The sequence below is a fragment of the Dasypus novemcinctus genome, chromosome 8 (genome assembly GCF_030445035.2).
Source record: "Dasypus novemcinctus isolate mDasNov1 chromosome 8, mDasNov1.1.hap2, whole genome shotgun sequence".
Taxonomy (NCBI): Eukaryota; Metazoa; Chordata; class Mammalia; order Cingulata; family Dasypodidae; genus Dasypus; species Dasypus novemcinctus.
This window is the reverse complement of record NC_080680.1, coordinates 25,089,905-25,107,045: the sequence shown is the minus strand read 5'-3', so window position 1 is coordinate 25,107,045 and position 17,141 is coordinate 25,089,905. Positions and strand designations below refer to the sequence as shown.

Genomic DNA, 17,141 nt, shown 5'->3' with positions numbered 1-17,141 from the left:
GCGCGAGGGAGCCGGCTAGGTTGGAGCCGGGGAGGCAGGCAGGGGCTGATCCCGAGGGCCCGCAGCCGCAGGGAAAGCCGAGGGCGAGCGGCGCGCGGGAGAGGACACGGCCGGACCCCCGGCCTCGCCCCTCGGCGCCGAGGCTCCAGTCCTGGGCCGGCTCCACCGCTCCGCGGGGTGCCCACCCGAGGGCCGCGCAGGACGTTCCTGCTGATGCCGAGGCTTGGGGCGCCGCAGGCGCCCCCCCGGCGCTCGCGCCCCCCAGGACAGAGGACGGGGCGCCGCGCCTCCCCGGAGCCCCGCGCGGCTGCCCGCGCCCAGGCGCCCCCGGCCCTTTGCGGGGTGCTGGCTGCGCGGCCTCCCTCTCTCCTTGTCCACGCCCCGGGATCCCACGCCCACGTCGAGGGCTTGCTCTCGGGGGACACCAGGCCACACAGCAGGCCCGCCAAGCTTCCTCGCTTCCCCTCAGCTCTGGGGCCCACTCTCCCGCGTCTGCCCCGGACCAGGCCCAGGGCTCGTGCCCAGGGCGCTGCTGGACGCTGGAGCTCCGGAGCTGTGACTGGCACCTACAGCAGCGGGCCCCAGGCTGACCGTGGAGGTCCGGGGCCGCCCGTTTCCTTAGAAGCCAGACCACCGAGGGCGGGATGCACTGTTTTAGCCTGTACAGGTGTCCTCCGTTAACTGCCTTTTTTTTTTTTCTAATTATTTTTCTTAATAAACTACTCTTGGGTCTCCTGCCACTGGCTGCGGGAAGTGTAATAAAATTCGTATGAATGATACTCTCTGTTTTGGGATGGGTGTCGCCCATCTCATCCTTTCCTTAGTTGTCCTGGATGAAAATTACTGTTGGATTCTCTGTGAGTAAAGGAATGGTGGTTGTTGTCTTCACCATCGCACAGTGTCCCTCATCTGCTAACCCAGTAGGACAACCTCTCTCAGGCCACAGCACGGCAGACGTCCAGGCTGCTAAGCAGCTCGTGTGGGCCTTGAGTCACGCTTGTGCACCTGGCTTCATCTTATTTTCCTAGCTGTACTTTCCGTTAGCCCACTTTATCAACTGTTCCATTTTGTTTTCTTATACATATCCTTAGAAGCTGCCACAGCTCCTCTTGTGGGATCTAGTGGGAAGGGTACCATGAAGTCAAGGGAAGAAAGACAAGCTAATCTTTTCACAGTTTTGCCCAGGATACATCCAGACCTCAAGTGCCAAAACGTGTGGTTTCAGTTGGAATCTACCACATTGCCATCCTTGCCATTCAGGAGAGAGAGAGAGGGTGGTAATTTTATAACCAGCCAATAAGGGGTAAGAAAAATTTCAATCACCAAGGCTTGAATGTCAATAAATATTCAGAATTTGAATAAAAATCCTTTCACTTGGGAAATGGACTTGGCCCAGTGGTTAGGGTGTCCGTCTACCACATGGGAGGTCCGCGGTTCAAACCCCAGGCCTCCTTGACCCGTGTGGAGCTGGCCCATGTGCAGTGCTGATGCGCGCAAGGAGTGCCCTGCCACACAGGGGTGTCCCCCGCGTAGGGGAGCCCCACACGCAAGGAGTGCACCCCGTGAGGAGAGCTGCCCAGCACGAAAGAAAGTGCAGCCTGCCCAGGAATGGCGCCACACACACAGAGAGCTGACACAACAAGATGACGCAACAAAAAGAGACTCAGATTCCTGGTGCCGCTGATAAGGATAGAAGCGGTCACAGAAGAACACACATCGAATGGACACAGAGAGCAGACAACTGGGGGGGATGGGGAGCGGAGGAGAGAGAAATAAATAAATCAATAAATCTTAAAAATCCTTTCACTTGATAATAATTCTTCTTAGGTTTCCTTTTTGCTAAGTAGGATTGCCCAAAAAAAAAAAAATTAACTGCTTTTCCTGAATACATAACCACTTTTATGATACAGGATATATATATAATGTTTTCATTTTTCTTTCTGCTTCTCTCTCAACACCTACCCTTCTAGTTCTTTTCTGCTTATTACAATGTACCTCCCACACAGAACTAAAGACGAAAAAATGTTTAAATGAAGTGTTTTATATTAAGGATTCCAGTTATTTAACATCCTTTGTAACTAAAGCTGGCTAATAGTTTAAACTGAGAATATAGGTTAGTGAGTCAACAGTTTTCTAGAACATTTTGAGGTCAAGCAGTTGATTCCAATGATTCATGCTTCATTCACTTTTGTTTAGTTATGGTCGCATTGATGAAAGATTCAACAAGATCATCCCTCCTACTGACATGAAAGCATCATCATTTTTATGATCAAATTTTAAGGATTCTGATTTTTTATTTATTTTACTAGTTTATTATTTTACTTTTAAATTTATGACAAACATTTTTAATTGACTGAAAAATTTGGTCCATATGTTTGCTAAACTCCTGTTACAGGTCCTGCAGAAGACTAAGTTTGAGAAATACAATAGCGGAGTCTTCTGTCTTCACAGGGAACACTCATTTTTCCATGAGATGGAAATTATACAATGGAAATTAATATTTTAGCAATCAACAGAATAAAGTAAGTTTATAGACCAAATTTTCTCAAGATCATTCATGTTTTCCTCCCATACATTTTCTTACATTTTTTTGCACCTGCCAATCTTGTCTGCAAGCGAATATCACTAGTAAATGATTGAAGCAATATACTTGTAACAACGGAATATTTACCAACTACTTTAGTTACATGTTTTTTCAAATATATATGTATAAAATATTTTTTTTCCTGCTGGCAAGTTTATTTCTAGGTCAAATGACAGAAATAAATAACAAAATATTTCTATAAAAAGTATATTCTATAAAAAGGGCCATGATTTCTAGTTTCACTGATTAGGTAGGCAAAAATTTTAAATTTCCCCATGGCAAAAAGAAAATACCATAATAAAATAAAAATAAAAGACAAATTGGAAAAAATTATATTACAAGCAAATATACAAAATAGCTTTCACAACTCAGTAAGAAGTAGAGTATGAGCCAATAGAAAAGTGGAGAATGAACTCAACAGTGTAACAGCAATGATTCATTAGCCTCTTCCACAGTTCATGGTAAATATCTGCTGACTTCATTCAATTCTTTTTTTTTTAGGAGGTACGAGGGATTGAACCCAGGACCTTGTACATGGGAAGCAGGTGCTCAACCACCGAGCTACATCCACTCCCTAATGAGAGTTGGTTTTTTCGATCGTTTGTTTTTAGGAGGCACCAGAATCGAACCCAGGACCTCATTCATGGGAAGCAGGTGCTCAACCACTTAGCTACATCTGCTTCCCCCATTCAGTTCTTTTTCACTCTGAATCCATGTCCACCAAACAGTCTTCTGATTAATAATTTTCTTTGTGAGGATTTTTGGAACCTGAAATGGGATGGGTTAGACTGTAAATCAGAAATACATAAATTAGCTCTGGGACTTATACATCAGTCTCACATTAAAAGAAACTAACATTTTGTAAGAGGAAAGTATACATAACAAAATACCTTCACATTTTTACTGTTGGGAGTTTGCTTCTGAGTCACTTCCCCAGGCCTAATTAATCCTGGATAGATGAGTAAAAATCTATTTTATGGCCTTGCAAAGCCAAGAATTAGACCCTTTACTAAGCTGATTCCACAAGGACACTACAAGTACTAACCATTGGAAAGTAGTGGAAACTGGTGTCCAAAGAACAGTGTTCTAGAGAAGGTCCTGCCATGAGTTCCTGACCTTAAATAAATCCACTCTTCTTCTTCTTCAAAAAAAGTACTAACCATAAAATAAATGAATGATAAATTGGGCTTCCTTGCAATTATGTGTGCAAGAGTATTTTAAAAAGCAAGTGAAATGTCCATTAAGTAGATTGTTGTATGGTCAATGGAATAATACTACACAACAATGAAAAAGAAACTTCTGCAACACCCAGCAACAAGGATGACTTAATTTTCTAACTAAAATATAATTCTCATTTAATGGCCTATAGTCACAATTAACACCGTGAAGGAGTATCGTGCAGTCACTATCAGGGGCACAGGCAGCAGGAACACCAGCCGGCAGCGAAAGAGCAAATCGAGCTGGAGGAGGTGAACGTCAAGACCAATTTAGATTCCCAGCATATCAGACATTACTCATTCCTGCTTTGCCAGCTCACTTTCCTGGGGCCTGCGCTGCTGCCAGGACTTGCAAATTAGGTAGGAAAGATCCCCATTGTGTGTATATGAAACATCATGCATATTAAAGTATATAAAAGGTATATGCAGGCGACAGACTTGGTCCAGTGGATAGGGCATCCGTCTACCACATGGGAGGTCTGTGGTTCAAACCCCGGGCCTCCTTGACTCCTGAAGCTGGCCCATGCACAGTGCTGATGTGCACAAAGGGTGCCCTGCCACGCAGGGGTGTCCCCCGTGTAGGGGAGCCCCACGCGCAAGAAGTGCACCCCGAAGGAGAGCCGCCCAGTGCGAAAGAAAGTGCAGCCTGCCCAGGAATGGTGCCAAACACACGGAGAGCTGACAACAACAAAATGACGCAACAAAGAGATTCCCATGCCGCTGACAACAGAAGCAGACAAAGAAGACGCAGCAAAAAGACACAGAGAACAGACAACCGGGGTGGGGGGGAAGTGGAGAGAAATAAATAAAAACAAAATCTAAAAAAGAAAAAAAAGGTATATGCACAGTTTAAAGTAAAAGAATAAAGAACACCTGTGCAACCAATATCTAGGTTAGGAAATAGTATATTGCCCGTTCATTAGAAGGCATTTTGAGTCCTTTCCAAAATGCCTCATCCTGAATTTAAGGTTAATTACTCCCTTGCCTTCATGTGTAGTTTTATTATATGTGCATATCTCCTGGACTATAAATGCATTGCTTCATGTACTATAAGTATATGAGACTAACTGTAAATGGGACTCACATAGATTTAATTCTTCCAATTGCAGAATTAATTGGTTTTGATATGCTTTTGTTCCTCTAATTTACTCATTTTTCCTTGCTGAAGCAATGTGTCCCATTGTTTGAATACCCCATAATTTATTAAACAGCTTCACACTGATGGCCATTTGGATTGTTTCTAGTTTGGAGCTATTACGAACAAAACCGCTGGCTCATTCGTGTACATGTTTTCTGGTATATAAACCCAGGAATGGAATTGCCAACTTGTAGAGTAGGTACCTATCCAGTTTTACTCTAGCATGGGGGAAAGAATATCTTTTCAACCAATGGTGCTGAGACAAGTGGATATAAACACACATAAGATACACCTAAGAGCAGAATTCCTGGATTATAATGCAACTCTAAACCTTTTGAGGAACTGCCAGAAAGTTTTCCAAAGCTGCCACAACATTTTACACTCCCACCAGCGTATGTTTGAGGGTTCTAATGGTTCCACATCTTAATCAATACTTGTTAATATGTCTTTTTTAAAATTTTAGTCGTCCTAGTGGATATGAGGGGGTATCTCACTGTGGTTTTGATGAGCATTTCCCTGCTAGATAATACTGTTGTGCATCTTTTCATGTGCTTATTGGTCATTTGGAGAAATGTCTATTCAGATCCTTTGCCCTTTTTTAAATTGGGTTGGTTTTTTATTATTGAATTTTAAATATTCTTTATGTATTCTAGATATAAGTCCTTTAATGATAAATGATTTCCAAGTATTTTCTCCCATTCTGTGAGCTGTCTTTTCACTTTCTTGATTGTATTATTTATAGCACAAAAGCTTTTAATTTTGGTGAAATCAATTTATCTTTTGTTGGAAACTGAGGCACAGTGGCCTCTCAAGGAGAGACGTGCCGTCTCCATGGCTACCCTTGCAATCTAAGGAATGTGGTAATTAAGAGTCGGGCAAACAGGATGAAGCTGTGAAAGGCTGAAAGAAAAGATGAGCAGATAACATTTGTGTAGTAAATAGAACACTTAAACTTTGTACCTTTAGATAAGGTTTTTTTAATTCCTTAGACTGAGTACTGTTGATGGTTAACTGCATGTTGCTGCTTCTCCTCCTGTGGACTGGGGTATATATAGAGCCCCTTGTGAACAATAAAGTTGTCTGAGAAGTCATTACTCGCAGAGCTCCTGATCCCAGCTCTTTCGTTCTTTCTCTTTGTTTCCTTCTCCCTTTTCTCTTTCTTTCATTCCCGATACCCTTCGGGTCCAAACCTCCAACAATCTTTTTTTCTTTTGTTGCTTGTACTTTTGGTGTCTTATCTTAAAAAGCACTGCCTAACCCAAGGTCACAAAGATTTACACTTAACATTTTCTTCTAAGAGTTGTATTATTTTAGTTCTTACATTTAGGTCTTGGATCCGTTTTGAGTTCATTTTTCTAGACAGTGGGAAGTAGGAGCCCAGCGTCTTTCCACTTGTCTCAGCACCATTTGTTGAAAAGATATTCTTTCCCCCATTGAACGATCTTGGCACCCTAGGCCGAACTCTATAGACCATAAACATATTTCTGGACTCTCAATCCTGGTCCGTTGGTCTATGTGTCCATTTTTATTGATTGGAGTCTTTTTTACAGTAATACCTTTTAAAACTGGAAAGTCTGAGTCCCCCAACTTCGTTCTCTTTCAAAGTTATTTTGGCTATTCTAGGTCCCTTGAATTTCCATATGAAATTTGGAAATACTACAAAGAAACCAGATGGAATTTTGAAGGGGATTGTATAACATCTGTAGGTGAATTTGGGGACTATTGCCATCTTAACAATTTTAACTCTTCCAATCTATGAACATGGAATGTCTTTCTGTTTGTTTTCTTTGTTTCAGCAATGTTTTGTAGTTTTCAATGAATAAGTCTTGCACCTTAAGTTAGATTTATTCCTAACCATTTTATTCCTTTTGATACTATTGTAAATTGATTTTTTCTTAATTTCATTTCAAATTATTTATTGCTTGTATATAGAAATACAATTGATTTTTTAAAAACTACGAGTAGCTTTGATTTTTTTAAAAATTTATTTATTTATTTCTCTTCCCTCCCCCCCCCATCCCGGTTGTCTGTTCTCTGTGTCTGTTTGCTGTGTCTTCTTTTGTCCGCTTCTGTTGTTGTCAGTGGCACAGGAATCTCTGTTTCTTTTTGTTGCGTCATCTTGTTTGTCAGCTCTTTGTGTGTGCAGCACCATTCCTGGGCAGGCTGCGCTTTCTTTCGCACTGGGCGGCTCTCCTTACAGGGAGCACTCCTTGTGCGTGGGGCTCCCCTACACATGGAACACCCCTGCGTGGCAGGGCACTCCTTGCTGGCATCAGCACTGCTCATGGGCCAGCTCCACACGGGTCAAGGAGGCCCAGGGTTTGAACCGCGGACCTCCCATGTGGTAGACGGACGCCCTAACCACTGGGCCAAGTACACCGTCACAAGTGATTTTTGTATGCTTATCTTGTATCCTTGCTAAACTCATTTACTTACTCTAATGGTTTTTTTGTGGATTCCTAAGGATTTTCAATATATAAGATCATGCCATCTATAAATAAAAGTCACTTTACTTCTTCCTTTCCTATCTGGATGCTTTTTATTTTATAGCCTAACTGACCTGACTAGAACTTCCAGCACAACCTCCAGATGAAGAGAAGGTGCAAACACAGAGATTCTTATCTTACTTCTGATCTTAGGGGAACGCATTGTCTTTCACCATTATAGGATGTGAGCTGTGGGGATTTTTGTACAAAGATGGGCTTTATCACATTAAGGAAGTTCCCTTCTCTGTCCCACTCTGTCAAGTGCTTGACCCTGAAAGGATGTTGAATTTGGTCAGATGCTTTTCTGCATCTACTGAGGTGAAAGATGTCATTTGCCTTTGTGCAAACTTTGTTCTGTTCATAGCTATAAGTGACCCTTTTTAGTTCTGAAGGTGTAAAGCAAATATCTAGTCATTATTTCCAGGATAAAAACAAGCAAACAAAACAAAAAACCAGGCTGACACCTGAGACCTGAGGTTTGGTCGGTGGAGCTCTCCCATGTTTCTATTTGAATGTTAGAATTAAACTAGGGCCAAGGACCCTTCCTGAAAGGGAAGACCCAGCTCTACCTAAGGCTCTTATCAGATCTGTGAGGCACGTTTTCTCAGACGATCCGCCCTACCCAAGCGTCCCGGCAGCTTCCTTTCCAGGGCAGTGACTGTACATCGAGTCGTCCCGCTGCAACCTCGCTAACCCCCGTGGACCAGGCCGCTGCGCCCAGGAGCCTCTCCCATCGCCCTCACTGGGCGCCTTTGACAGGCCAGATGGGACTTGGGTCACTGTAGTTAAGGCGAGCACCGAGGGGCTCTTCGGGTTTCCAGGGCACCATGTGCTTCAGCTAATTCAGGAGTTCCAGCAGGAGACGGGACCTAGTCCTGGACCAATGCCCAGCCCCGTTTAGACGTCTCGGGCTTCGGGTTCCCCGGCAGCCGCAGCCGGGAAGCCCTGACGCGGGCGCCAGAACCAGCAGGTGGCGCTGCCCGCAAACCCACGGACGAGGCCCGCAGCTCCTCGGGGCGCCCGGGCTCCGCCGTCCGGGCCGCAGGCGCGCGCGCACCTTCTGGAGAGCGCCGCGGGCCTGGGCCGAGCCTCCTCCCCGCGGCGCCCACGCGCCCCAGCGCGGTGCCTTCCCATCGCGGTGCTGCCGCCCGGGTGGGAAGGTGAGAACGGGGTTTCTGCACACTCACTTTACCATTTAAAGTTGTTTTAAAAAAAAAATAGAGAAAAGCTATTTCCTTGGGGGAGGAGGAAGAGGCGGGTCCGGCCTGCCGCGGAGAGCGGCGAGGAAGGCGGCGGGGCGCGCGGGGCGCGGCGCCAGGGGGCGCGGCCGGGGGCGCGGCGGCTCCTCCCGGGCCTGGGGCCGGCGGGGCCGGGCGAGCGGCGCCCGGAAGCCGCGCGGAGGGCCTCGGCGGCATGGGGCGGCCCGGCGTGCTGCTGCTGATGGGCGTGAGCGGCTCGGGGAAGTAGGTGCGGGGCCCGGGCCGGGGCGGGAGCGCGCGCCGAGGGCGCCCGGGAGCAGGCGGCGCGGGTGCGGGCGGGACCGGACTCGGCTGCTGCGGGCCCGCAGGGAGCAGAGGGCCCCGAGGAGCCCGCACGCTTGCCTTTGCTGATAAGGAAGCCGAGGCCCGGGATCCCTGGCCTTGTGGGCGGCTGGGCCGCTGGGCCGCGGGCACCTGCCCCCCTCTGCCCGTCTCTCCCGGGTCGCTCCGGGGCGCCGGCGCCGGGACCACACCTGAGACTGTTCGCTGCCAACGCAGGGCCACGAAAGCCCTTGTGAAGAGGCTCCTGCCGGCGTGCAGATAGTCCGAGGTCAGCGGGGACCCGCCGTCCCGCTGGCCGCTTGGCGCGGCCCGGATGGTCACTAGTGCCAGACAAGCGGTGCGAGGCCCGCAGCGAGGCAGCACGCCGCCCGCCGCACTTCCACAGACTTTCGCCAGGCTGCCCCCTCCTGCGAGGAGATTTTTCTGATTCCATTTTGGAAACTGAATTTAGCCCCCCCGGTCTGGAGGCCCCTGGCTTTGGGCGGCGTTTACAGCTAGAACTGGAAGGAGGCGGGGTTGATCCGGAGCGCGGTTCCCCAGTCGGGGAGGAAGGGTGAAAGACCGGACCCCACGGGCTTCTGCCCAGTCCAGCCTGGCCACCCTCGTGGGGGGAGGCGAGGGGCTGGCCTTCGGCTTCCGCGTTAAACAGCAGCATTCAGTAAGAAGCAGCAGCAGACAGCTGAGTCAACTCAGTGACCCTAACTCTCCAAGCCCTGCAGTACCCTTCTATAATTGCCCACACAGGTATACATTAAAGGACTCCAGGTAGAATTGGATTAAAATGAAACATGGAGGCTGAAAATCCCTAGTTGTTATGTGATTTGAAGGAGGTGGAGAATGGGGTGGGAGTCAAAAGTCTTGGTTCTTCTGCTGCCTTGGCTGTGTGAGCTCAGCCAAGGTCATGTACCTCCCTGCGCCTTCAGAGGGCGTGTCCCGAACCACATAGTTTACAGCTTGTGATACAGGACAAACAAAATCCCTGTGCTCAAGAGTATGTGAGACAGATTATATATATATATATATATATATATATATATATATATATATATATATATATATATATAGTGACAATAAGTGATGGGTGCCATGTGGAAAAATAAAGGAAGGTAAGTAGAACAAAGAGCACCAGACATGGTCAGGAATGGCTTCTCTGCAGAGGTGGTAATTGAGCAAAGGCCCACAAGGAGCAAGGGAATAAGCCGTGTGGATATCTGAGGATGTTAAGAAGAGGGGACAGTAGGTGCAAAGGCCCTGAGGCATGGCTACTTTGAGGACCAGCAAGGAAGCCTCTGTGGCTGCACAGAGAAAAGTGATAAAGTCAGAGAAGCAGTGCTGGTGAAGATAAGGAGTCATGCTAGATAGAAGGTAGATCCAAAAGGATGTGTGAATGGTTGGAGGTAGGGTATGAAAGAGGTAGCGAGGAGTCAAGGGTGTCTTCAGCATTTTTGGCCAGGGCACCTGGATGGAAGGAGTTGCTCTATACTGCAAGAGGGAACAGTAGGTAGAGCCAGTTTGGAAAAAATGCCGGATGTGATGATGAGGGAGACATGCATTTCCTTCATTCCAGTGGGTTTGCCAAGTGTGTGGTTGGATGTCCAAGTCTGGACTTTGGGGAAAAGGGACTACCGATGTAAACGTGGGATAGATGGATGCATTTAAATACATGAGATGCTGAGCTCACCAAGGCAGCAGATGTGGATGAAGAAACTGGCCGAGAGCTGTGTCCTGGGGCGCTCGGGTGTTTTAAGGTCAGGGATGGTCCATCCGCCAGTAGGCTGCAGCTTGTCACCCTAACCACCCGTGGGCTTTCAGGCAGCGTACACCAGGAGTCTTCACTAGCAAGGCGGAGGGGAAGAATGAAAAGCTGAGTGCAGCACCACCAGGAGGCTTCCTGGTTAGGCTCCACTGGACCTTCAGTCTCAGACTGCCAGAGGTGGCACAGGGCATCAGGTTCATGAAGCTGCAACACTCAGAGGAGCAGATGCAGGACACACCTGGCTTAAAAGCCTCAGACCCCACAGGAGACACAACTGCTTAGAACAACTCGATAGGCAGAACTTTTGAGGCCCACTTGCAAGAAGTCTCTGCTTTGGGGGATCCCAGAAGTACAGCTCCTCCTTCCTTCCAGTCCAGATGTGGTTTACCAGTCGGGGCGATTTTTGTTTTAAGCAGTGCTGCCTAGGAACATTGTTGGCATTCCACTTTTTTCACATTCAAGAGCAGAATGCAGGGCCAGAAAGGTAATTGAAGGGTTTTGGGGTTTTGTTTGGTTGTTTTTAACCCTTTACCGGCATTAGAATAAATCGTATTCATTAAAGTAATATTCCCCCAAATAATGGAGGCACATGCAGCCTTCAATAGAGTAAATCACAATGGGAAAACTTTTAGTTCTCTTTCAGTCCTTTGGTTACATCAGGGAGAATGTCTAGGTTTGGTACAAATGTGTCTTTATCCCTTTTCTGATTCCATTTTCTTTAATTTTTGAAGAGATTTTATTATTCCCTTTTCCTATTTTTAATGGTTTAAAATAGTTATTAGAAGGACAAGAAGGAAATATATCAACATTATCATACAATGTGTGAAGGATGTGTTTTACGGGTTTTATGGTTACCATTGCCAGTTGCATTAATTTTTATACAAATTTATAAAAACATATTATACCTAAAACCTACTTAGTTTCTTTTTGATTCCTGAGTTTTCTCACACAGGAAGATTAATATTCACATAATCTCCAAACCCTTGCCCTCATTCACATAGCCAGCAATAAAAATACTGGAAGAATTGCAGAGTTGTAGGAGGAATTCAGACAGCCAGATTGGACTAGAAGACTTTCAGGGATCATTTCTGTAGTTTGTTACTAGAGAAGGTTCTCTGCATGTGTAGAGCACTGGAAGCCACGAGGAGGAGGGGCAGCGTCCTCTCCTGAGCATGAAGCTGCCTCTTGGTATTGCTTTGTTGCAAATCCCTTTTGCTATTGATGATAGTTCTTCTCTTCCCTTGGGGAGAGTAAGCAGAAGAGGATGCAGTCTCCAGCTTATCATAGACTTCACCCATGTAGGCGTCAGCTCGCAACCTTCCTCTCCCCACCCCCCAAATTCCTTTAAGCCTGTCTTCTAGTTTCTAGCTCTCTGAGACAGCTTGGTTTGCTTGTTTCATATCAGAGAGGACATGTAGTATTTGTCCTTCAATGCCTGGCTTGCTTCACTCAACATAAGGTCCTCAAGATTCACCCATGTTATCACATGTGTTTGTACTGTATTCCTTCTTACAGCTTAGTAGTATTCCATTGTATGTATATACCACATTTTATTTATCCATTCATCTGTTGATAGCCATTTGGGTTGACTCCAACTTTTGGCAATAATGAATAATGCTGCTATGAACATTGGTGTGCATATATTAGTTTGTGTCCTTATTTTCAGTTCTTCAGGGTATATACCCAGCAGTGAAATTGCTGGGTCACATGGCAAATCTATAGGTAACTTTTTGAGAAACCGCCAAACTGTCCTCCAGAATGGCTGGATCCTTCTGCATTCCCACCAGCAGTGGATGAGGGTTCCCATTCCTCCATATCCTCTCCAGCACTTGTAGTCTTGTTTTTTTATAGCTGCCAGTCTTCTGGGAGTAAGATGGTATCTCATTGTAGTTTTGATTTGCATTTCCCTAATAGCTAGTGATTTTGAGCATTTTCATGTGCTTTTTAGCCATATGTATTTCTTCTTTGGAGAAGCGTCTGTTCAAATCTTTTTCCAATTTTTAAAATGAGTTGTTTGTCTTTTTATTTTTGAGATATAGGAATTCTTTATGCATGCAGGATGTAAGTCTCCTATCAGACATATGGTTACCAAATATTTTCTCCCATTGGGTAAGCTCTCTTTTCACTTTCTTGACAAACTCCTTTGAGGTGCGGAAGGCTTTAATTTCCAGGAAGTTCCATTTATCTATTTGTTCTTTTGCTGCTCGTACTTTGAGTGTGAATTTCATGAAGCCATTTCCTATTACAAGGTCCTGTAGATGCTTCCCTACATTGTTTTCCAAGGTCTTTATGGTCTTGGTTCTTAAATTTAGGTCTCTGATCCATCTGGAGTTGATTTTTGTATAAAGTGTGAGATGGTAATCCTCTTTCCTTCTTTTGCATATGGATATCCAATTCTCTAGGCACCAGTTGTTGAAGATTCTCTCCCAGTTGAGTGGGTTTGGTGGCCTTGTTGAATATCAGATGGGTGTATATACGAGGATCTATATCAGAACTCTCAGTTCGGCTCCATTGGTCAGTGTGTCTATCCTTGTGCCAATACCATGCCATTTTAACTATTGTAGCTTTGTAGTATGTTTTGAAGTCAGGTAGTGTGATTCCTCCCATTTCATTTTTCTTTTTCAATGTCTTTGGCTATTCGGGACCTCTTTCCTTTCCAAATAAATTTCATACTTAGTTTTTCTAGTTCATTAAAAAATGCTGAGTTGATTTTTATTGGGATCGATTTTGAATCTGTAGATCAGTTTTGGTAGGATAGACATCTTAATAATATTTAACTTCCTATCCATGAACAGGAAAGATTCTTCCATTTATTTAGGTCTTCTTCGATTTCCTTGAACAGTGTTATATAGTTTTCTGTGTATAAGTCTTTTACATCTTTAGTTAAATTTATTCCTAGGTATTTGATTTTTTTATTTACTATTGTAAATGGTATTTGTTTCTTGATTTCCTCCTCAGATTGCTGATCATCAGTGTACAGAAATGCTACTGGTTTTTGTGGATTGATCTTATAACCTGCAACTTTACTGAACTTTACTGAAAGTTCTAGAAGCTTTACTGGAGATTTCTCAGGACTTTCTATGTGTAGGATCATGTCATCTGCAAATAGTGAAATTTTGACTTCTTCCTTTCCAATTTGGATGCTTTTTATGTCTGGTTCTTGCCTCAGTGCTCAAGCAAGTACTTCTAAGACAATGTTAAATAGGAGGGGTGATAGTGGGCATCCTTGTCTTGTTCCTGATCTTAGGGGGAAAGATTTTAGGATTTCACCATTGTAAATGATGTTAGCTGTGGGTTTTTCATATATATCCTTTATCATGTTCAGAAAGTTCCCTTCTATTCCTATCTTTTGCAGTGTTTTTATCATGAAAGGGTGCTATATTTTGTCAAATGCTTTTTCTGCATCTATAGGTATGATCATGTGGTTTTTTTCCCTTCAATCTGTTTATGTGGTGTATTACATTAATTGATTTTCTTAGGTTGAACCATCCTTGCATACTAGTAATGAAACCCACTTAGTCGTGGTATGTGATTTGCTTAATGTGTTGTTGAAATGATTAGCAAGTGTTTCATTGAGGATTTTCATATCTAGGCTCATTAAAGAGATTGGTCTGTAATTTTCCTTTCCTGTGGTGGCTTTGCTTGGCTTTGGTATTAGGATAATGTTGGCATCATGAAATGAGTTTGGCAATATTCCTTCTATTTCAATTTTTTGGAAGAATTTAAGCAAGATTGGTGGTCATTCTTTCTGGAATATTTGGTAGAATTCACCTGTGAAGCCATCTGGCGCAGGGCTCTTCCTAGCTGGGAGTTTTTTAATGACTGATTCTATCTCTTTAATTGTGATTGGTTTGTTGAGATCATCAATTTCTTCTTTCGTCAATGTAGGCTGCTTATGTGTTTCTAGGAATTTGTCCGTTTCCTCTAAATTGTCTATCTTGTTGGAATATAGTTTTTCAAAGTATCCTCTTATGATAGTCTTTATTTCAGTGGGATCAATGGTGATATCCCCTTTCTCATTTCTTATTTTGTGTATTTGCATCTTCTCTCTTTTTTTCTTTGTTAGTCTAGCTAAGGGTTTGTCAATTTTATTGATCTTCTCAAAGAATCAGCTCTTTATTTTTTTCAACTGCTTTCTTATTTTCTGTTTCATTTAGTGCTGCTCTTTCTTCTTCCTTTGGGGTTAGTTTGTTGTTTTTTTACTAATTCCTCCAAGTGTGCAGTTAGGTCTTCAATTTTAGCTCTTCTTTTTTACTGTATGAATTTATGGCTGTGAATTTCCCTGTCAGTAAAGCTTTTGCTGCATCCCATAAGTTTTTGATATGTTGTGTTATCATTTTCATTATTTTCAAGGTAGTTATTGATTTCTTTTGAGATTTCCTCCTTGACCCACTGTTTTTCTAAGAGTGTGTTGTTTAACTTTCATATCTTGGTGCCAAATCTGGGTCTCTGGCCCTTGCAGATTTCCAGCTTCACTCCACTGTGATCAGAGAAATTATTTTGTATGATTTCGATCTTTCTGAATTCATTGAGACTTTCTCTGTGGCCTAGCATGTCATCTATCTTGGAGAATGATCCATGTGCACTTGAGAATAATGTATATCCTGCTGTATTTGGGTGTAATGTTCTTATATGTGTATTAGGTCCAGATCCTCTAATATATTGTTCAAAGTCTTTGTTTCTTTACTGGTTCTCATTTGAGATGTTCTGTCCAATGGTGATAGTGGTGTGTTAAAGTTCCCCACTATAATTGTAGAGGCTTCTATTCCTTCCCTTAGTTTCTCCAGTGTTTGTCTCATGTATTTGGAGGTGCCCTTGTTAGGGTCATAAATGTTTATGATTGCTCTTTCTTCTTGAAAGATTATCCCTTTCACTAATATATAGTGTCCATCTTTGTCTCTCACAATAATTTTGCATTTAGAGTCTATTTTGTCCAATATTAATACAGCTACTTCTGCCCTTTTTTGGTTATTTGCCTGTAAGACTGTTTTCCAGCTGTTCACTTTCAATCTCCTTGAATCCCTGGGTTTAAGATGTGTTTCTTGTAGACAGCATATATATGGGTCATATTTCCTTATCTAGTCTTCTAATCTTTGTCTCTTAACAGGTACATTTAATCCATTGATATTCAGTGTTATTACTTTCAAGGAATTACTTATATTAGCCATATTTTCTTTACATTTGTGTTTGTCATATGTTGTTTGATTTTTTTTCTCTTTTTGTCTTTTTAGTTGCTCTTACACTCTCCTCCAACTCTGCCTTTCCTGTTTCTTTCTTTCTTTCTGCAGAACTCCCTTTAGTTTTTCTTGAAGGGCAGGATTCTGGTTGGCATACTCTCTTAGTTTCTGTTTATGTGTGAATATTTTGAACTCTCCATCATTTTTGAATGCTAGCTTTGCTGGGTAGAGTATTCTTGGTTGGAAATTCTTTTCGTACCTTGACTATGTCATACCACGGCCTTCTTGCCTCCATGGTTTCAGATAAGAAATCAGACATAATCTTATCGAGCTGCCCTTATATGTGATGATTCTCTTTTCTCTTGCTACTTTCAGTATTTTCTCTTTGCCTTGAGCATTGGATAATTTGACAAGTGTATGTCTTGGGGTAGGCCTGTTGGGATTTATGTGTTTGGGGTGCATTGTGCTTCCTGGACATATACATTCATCTCCTTCAATAGGTTTGGAAAGTTTTCAGCCATTATTTCCTCCAACACGCCTTCTGTCCCCTTTCCCTTCTCTTCTCCTTCTGGGATGCCTATAATGCATATGTTTGTGCATTTTGCATTGTCATTCACACCCCTAAGTCCCTGCTGGATTTTTTCTATCTTTTTATCGATCAATTCTACTATCTGTTTGATTTCAGATGTACTGTCTTCCACATCACTAATTCTTTCCTCTGCCTCTTCAAATCTTCTGTTATTTGCTGAGAGTGTATTTTTGATTTCTTGGATTGTGCTGTTGATCCCCATCATATCCGTTATCTTTTTGTGTATGAGTACAGTTTTTTTCTGTATGCTTCCAAGTGTTTTTTTAATATCCTTAATCTCTTGCTTCACATCTTTAAATTGGTCCATGATACATGTTTTGAGAGCCTTAATTAGTTGTTCAGTGTTCCACTCCTCTTCCTGGTTTTTAAGTTTATTCATTGGATTGGGCCATTTTTCCTGATTATTGGTATGGTCTGTAGTTTTTTGTTGCTGTCTGTTCATCACTTTATCTTGTTGGGTTTATTGAGTTGATTAGTTTCTTTGTCTTGAGGTTTAATTAGTTGTTTTAGTGTGTCTGTTAAGACTTCTCTTTGTCACTTTGTTCTTCTTATTGTATTTCCTTGTTGTTGGCTAAGTTCCCTTGAGCAAGCACTAATTTTGTTGGAGCCTCTCCAGATCAATGTCCATGGTAATTCCTTGTTGTTGGCTAAGT

At 43.5% G+C, this 17,141-nt stretch overlaps 1 protein-coding gene and 1 non-coding gene across 2 annotated transcripts in view; both read left to right on the top strand.

The window, feature by feature from the left end:
- The first annotated feature begins 8,779 nt into the window (after positions 1-8,779).
- The window catches only part of IDNK (IDNK gluconokinase), a 28,254-nt gene continuing 19,892 nt past the window's right edge, over positions 8,780-17,141 (top strand). The window contains exon 1 of the mRNA XM_058301600.2: positions 8,780-8,888. Within this exon, the coding sequence (XP_058157583.1) occupies positions 8,839-8,888 (50 nt within the window). The 5' untranslated portion in view covers positions 8,780-8,838. The remainder of the gene's footprint in view (positions 8,889-17,141) is intronic.
- On the top strand, positions 11,788-12,000 carry LOC111760236 (small nucleolar RNA U3). Its single transcript, XR_002793991.2, has one exon. It is a non-coding gene; the product is annotated as a small nucleolar RNA U3 (small nucleolar RNA).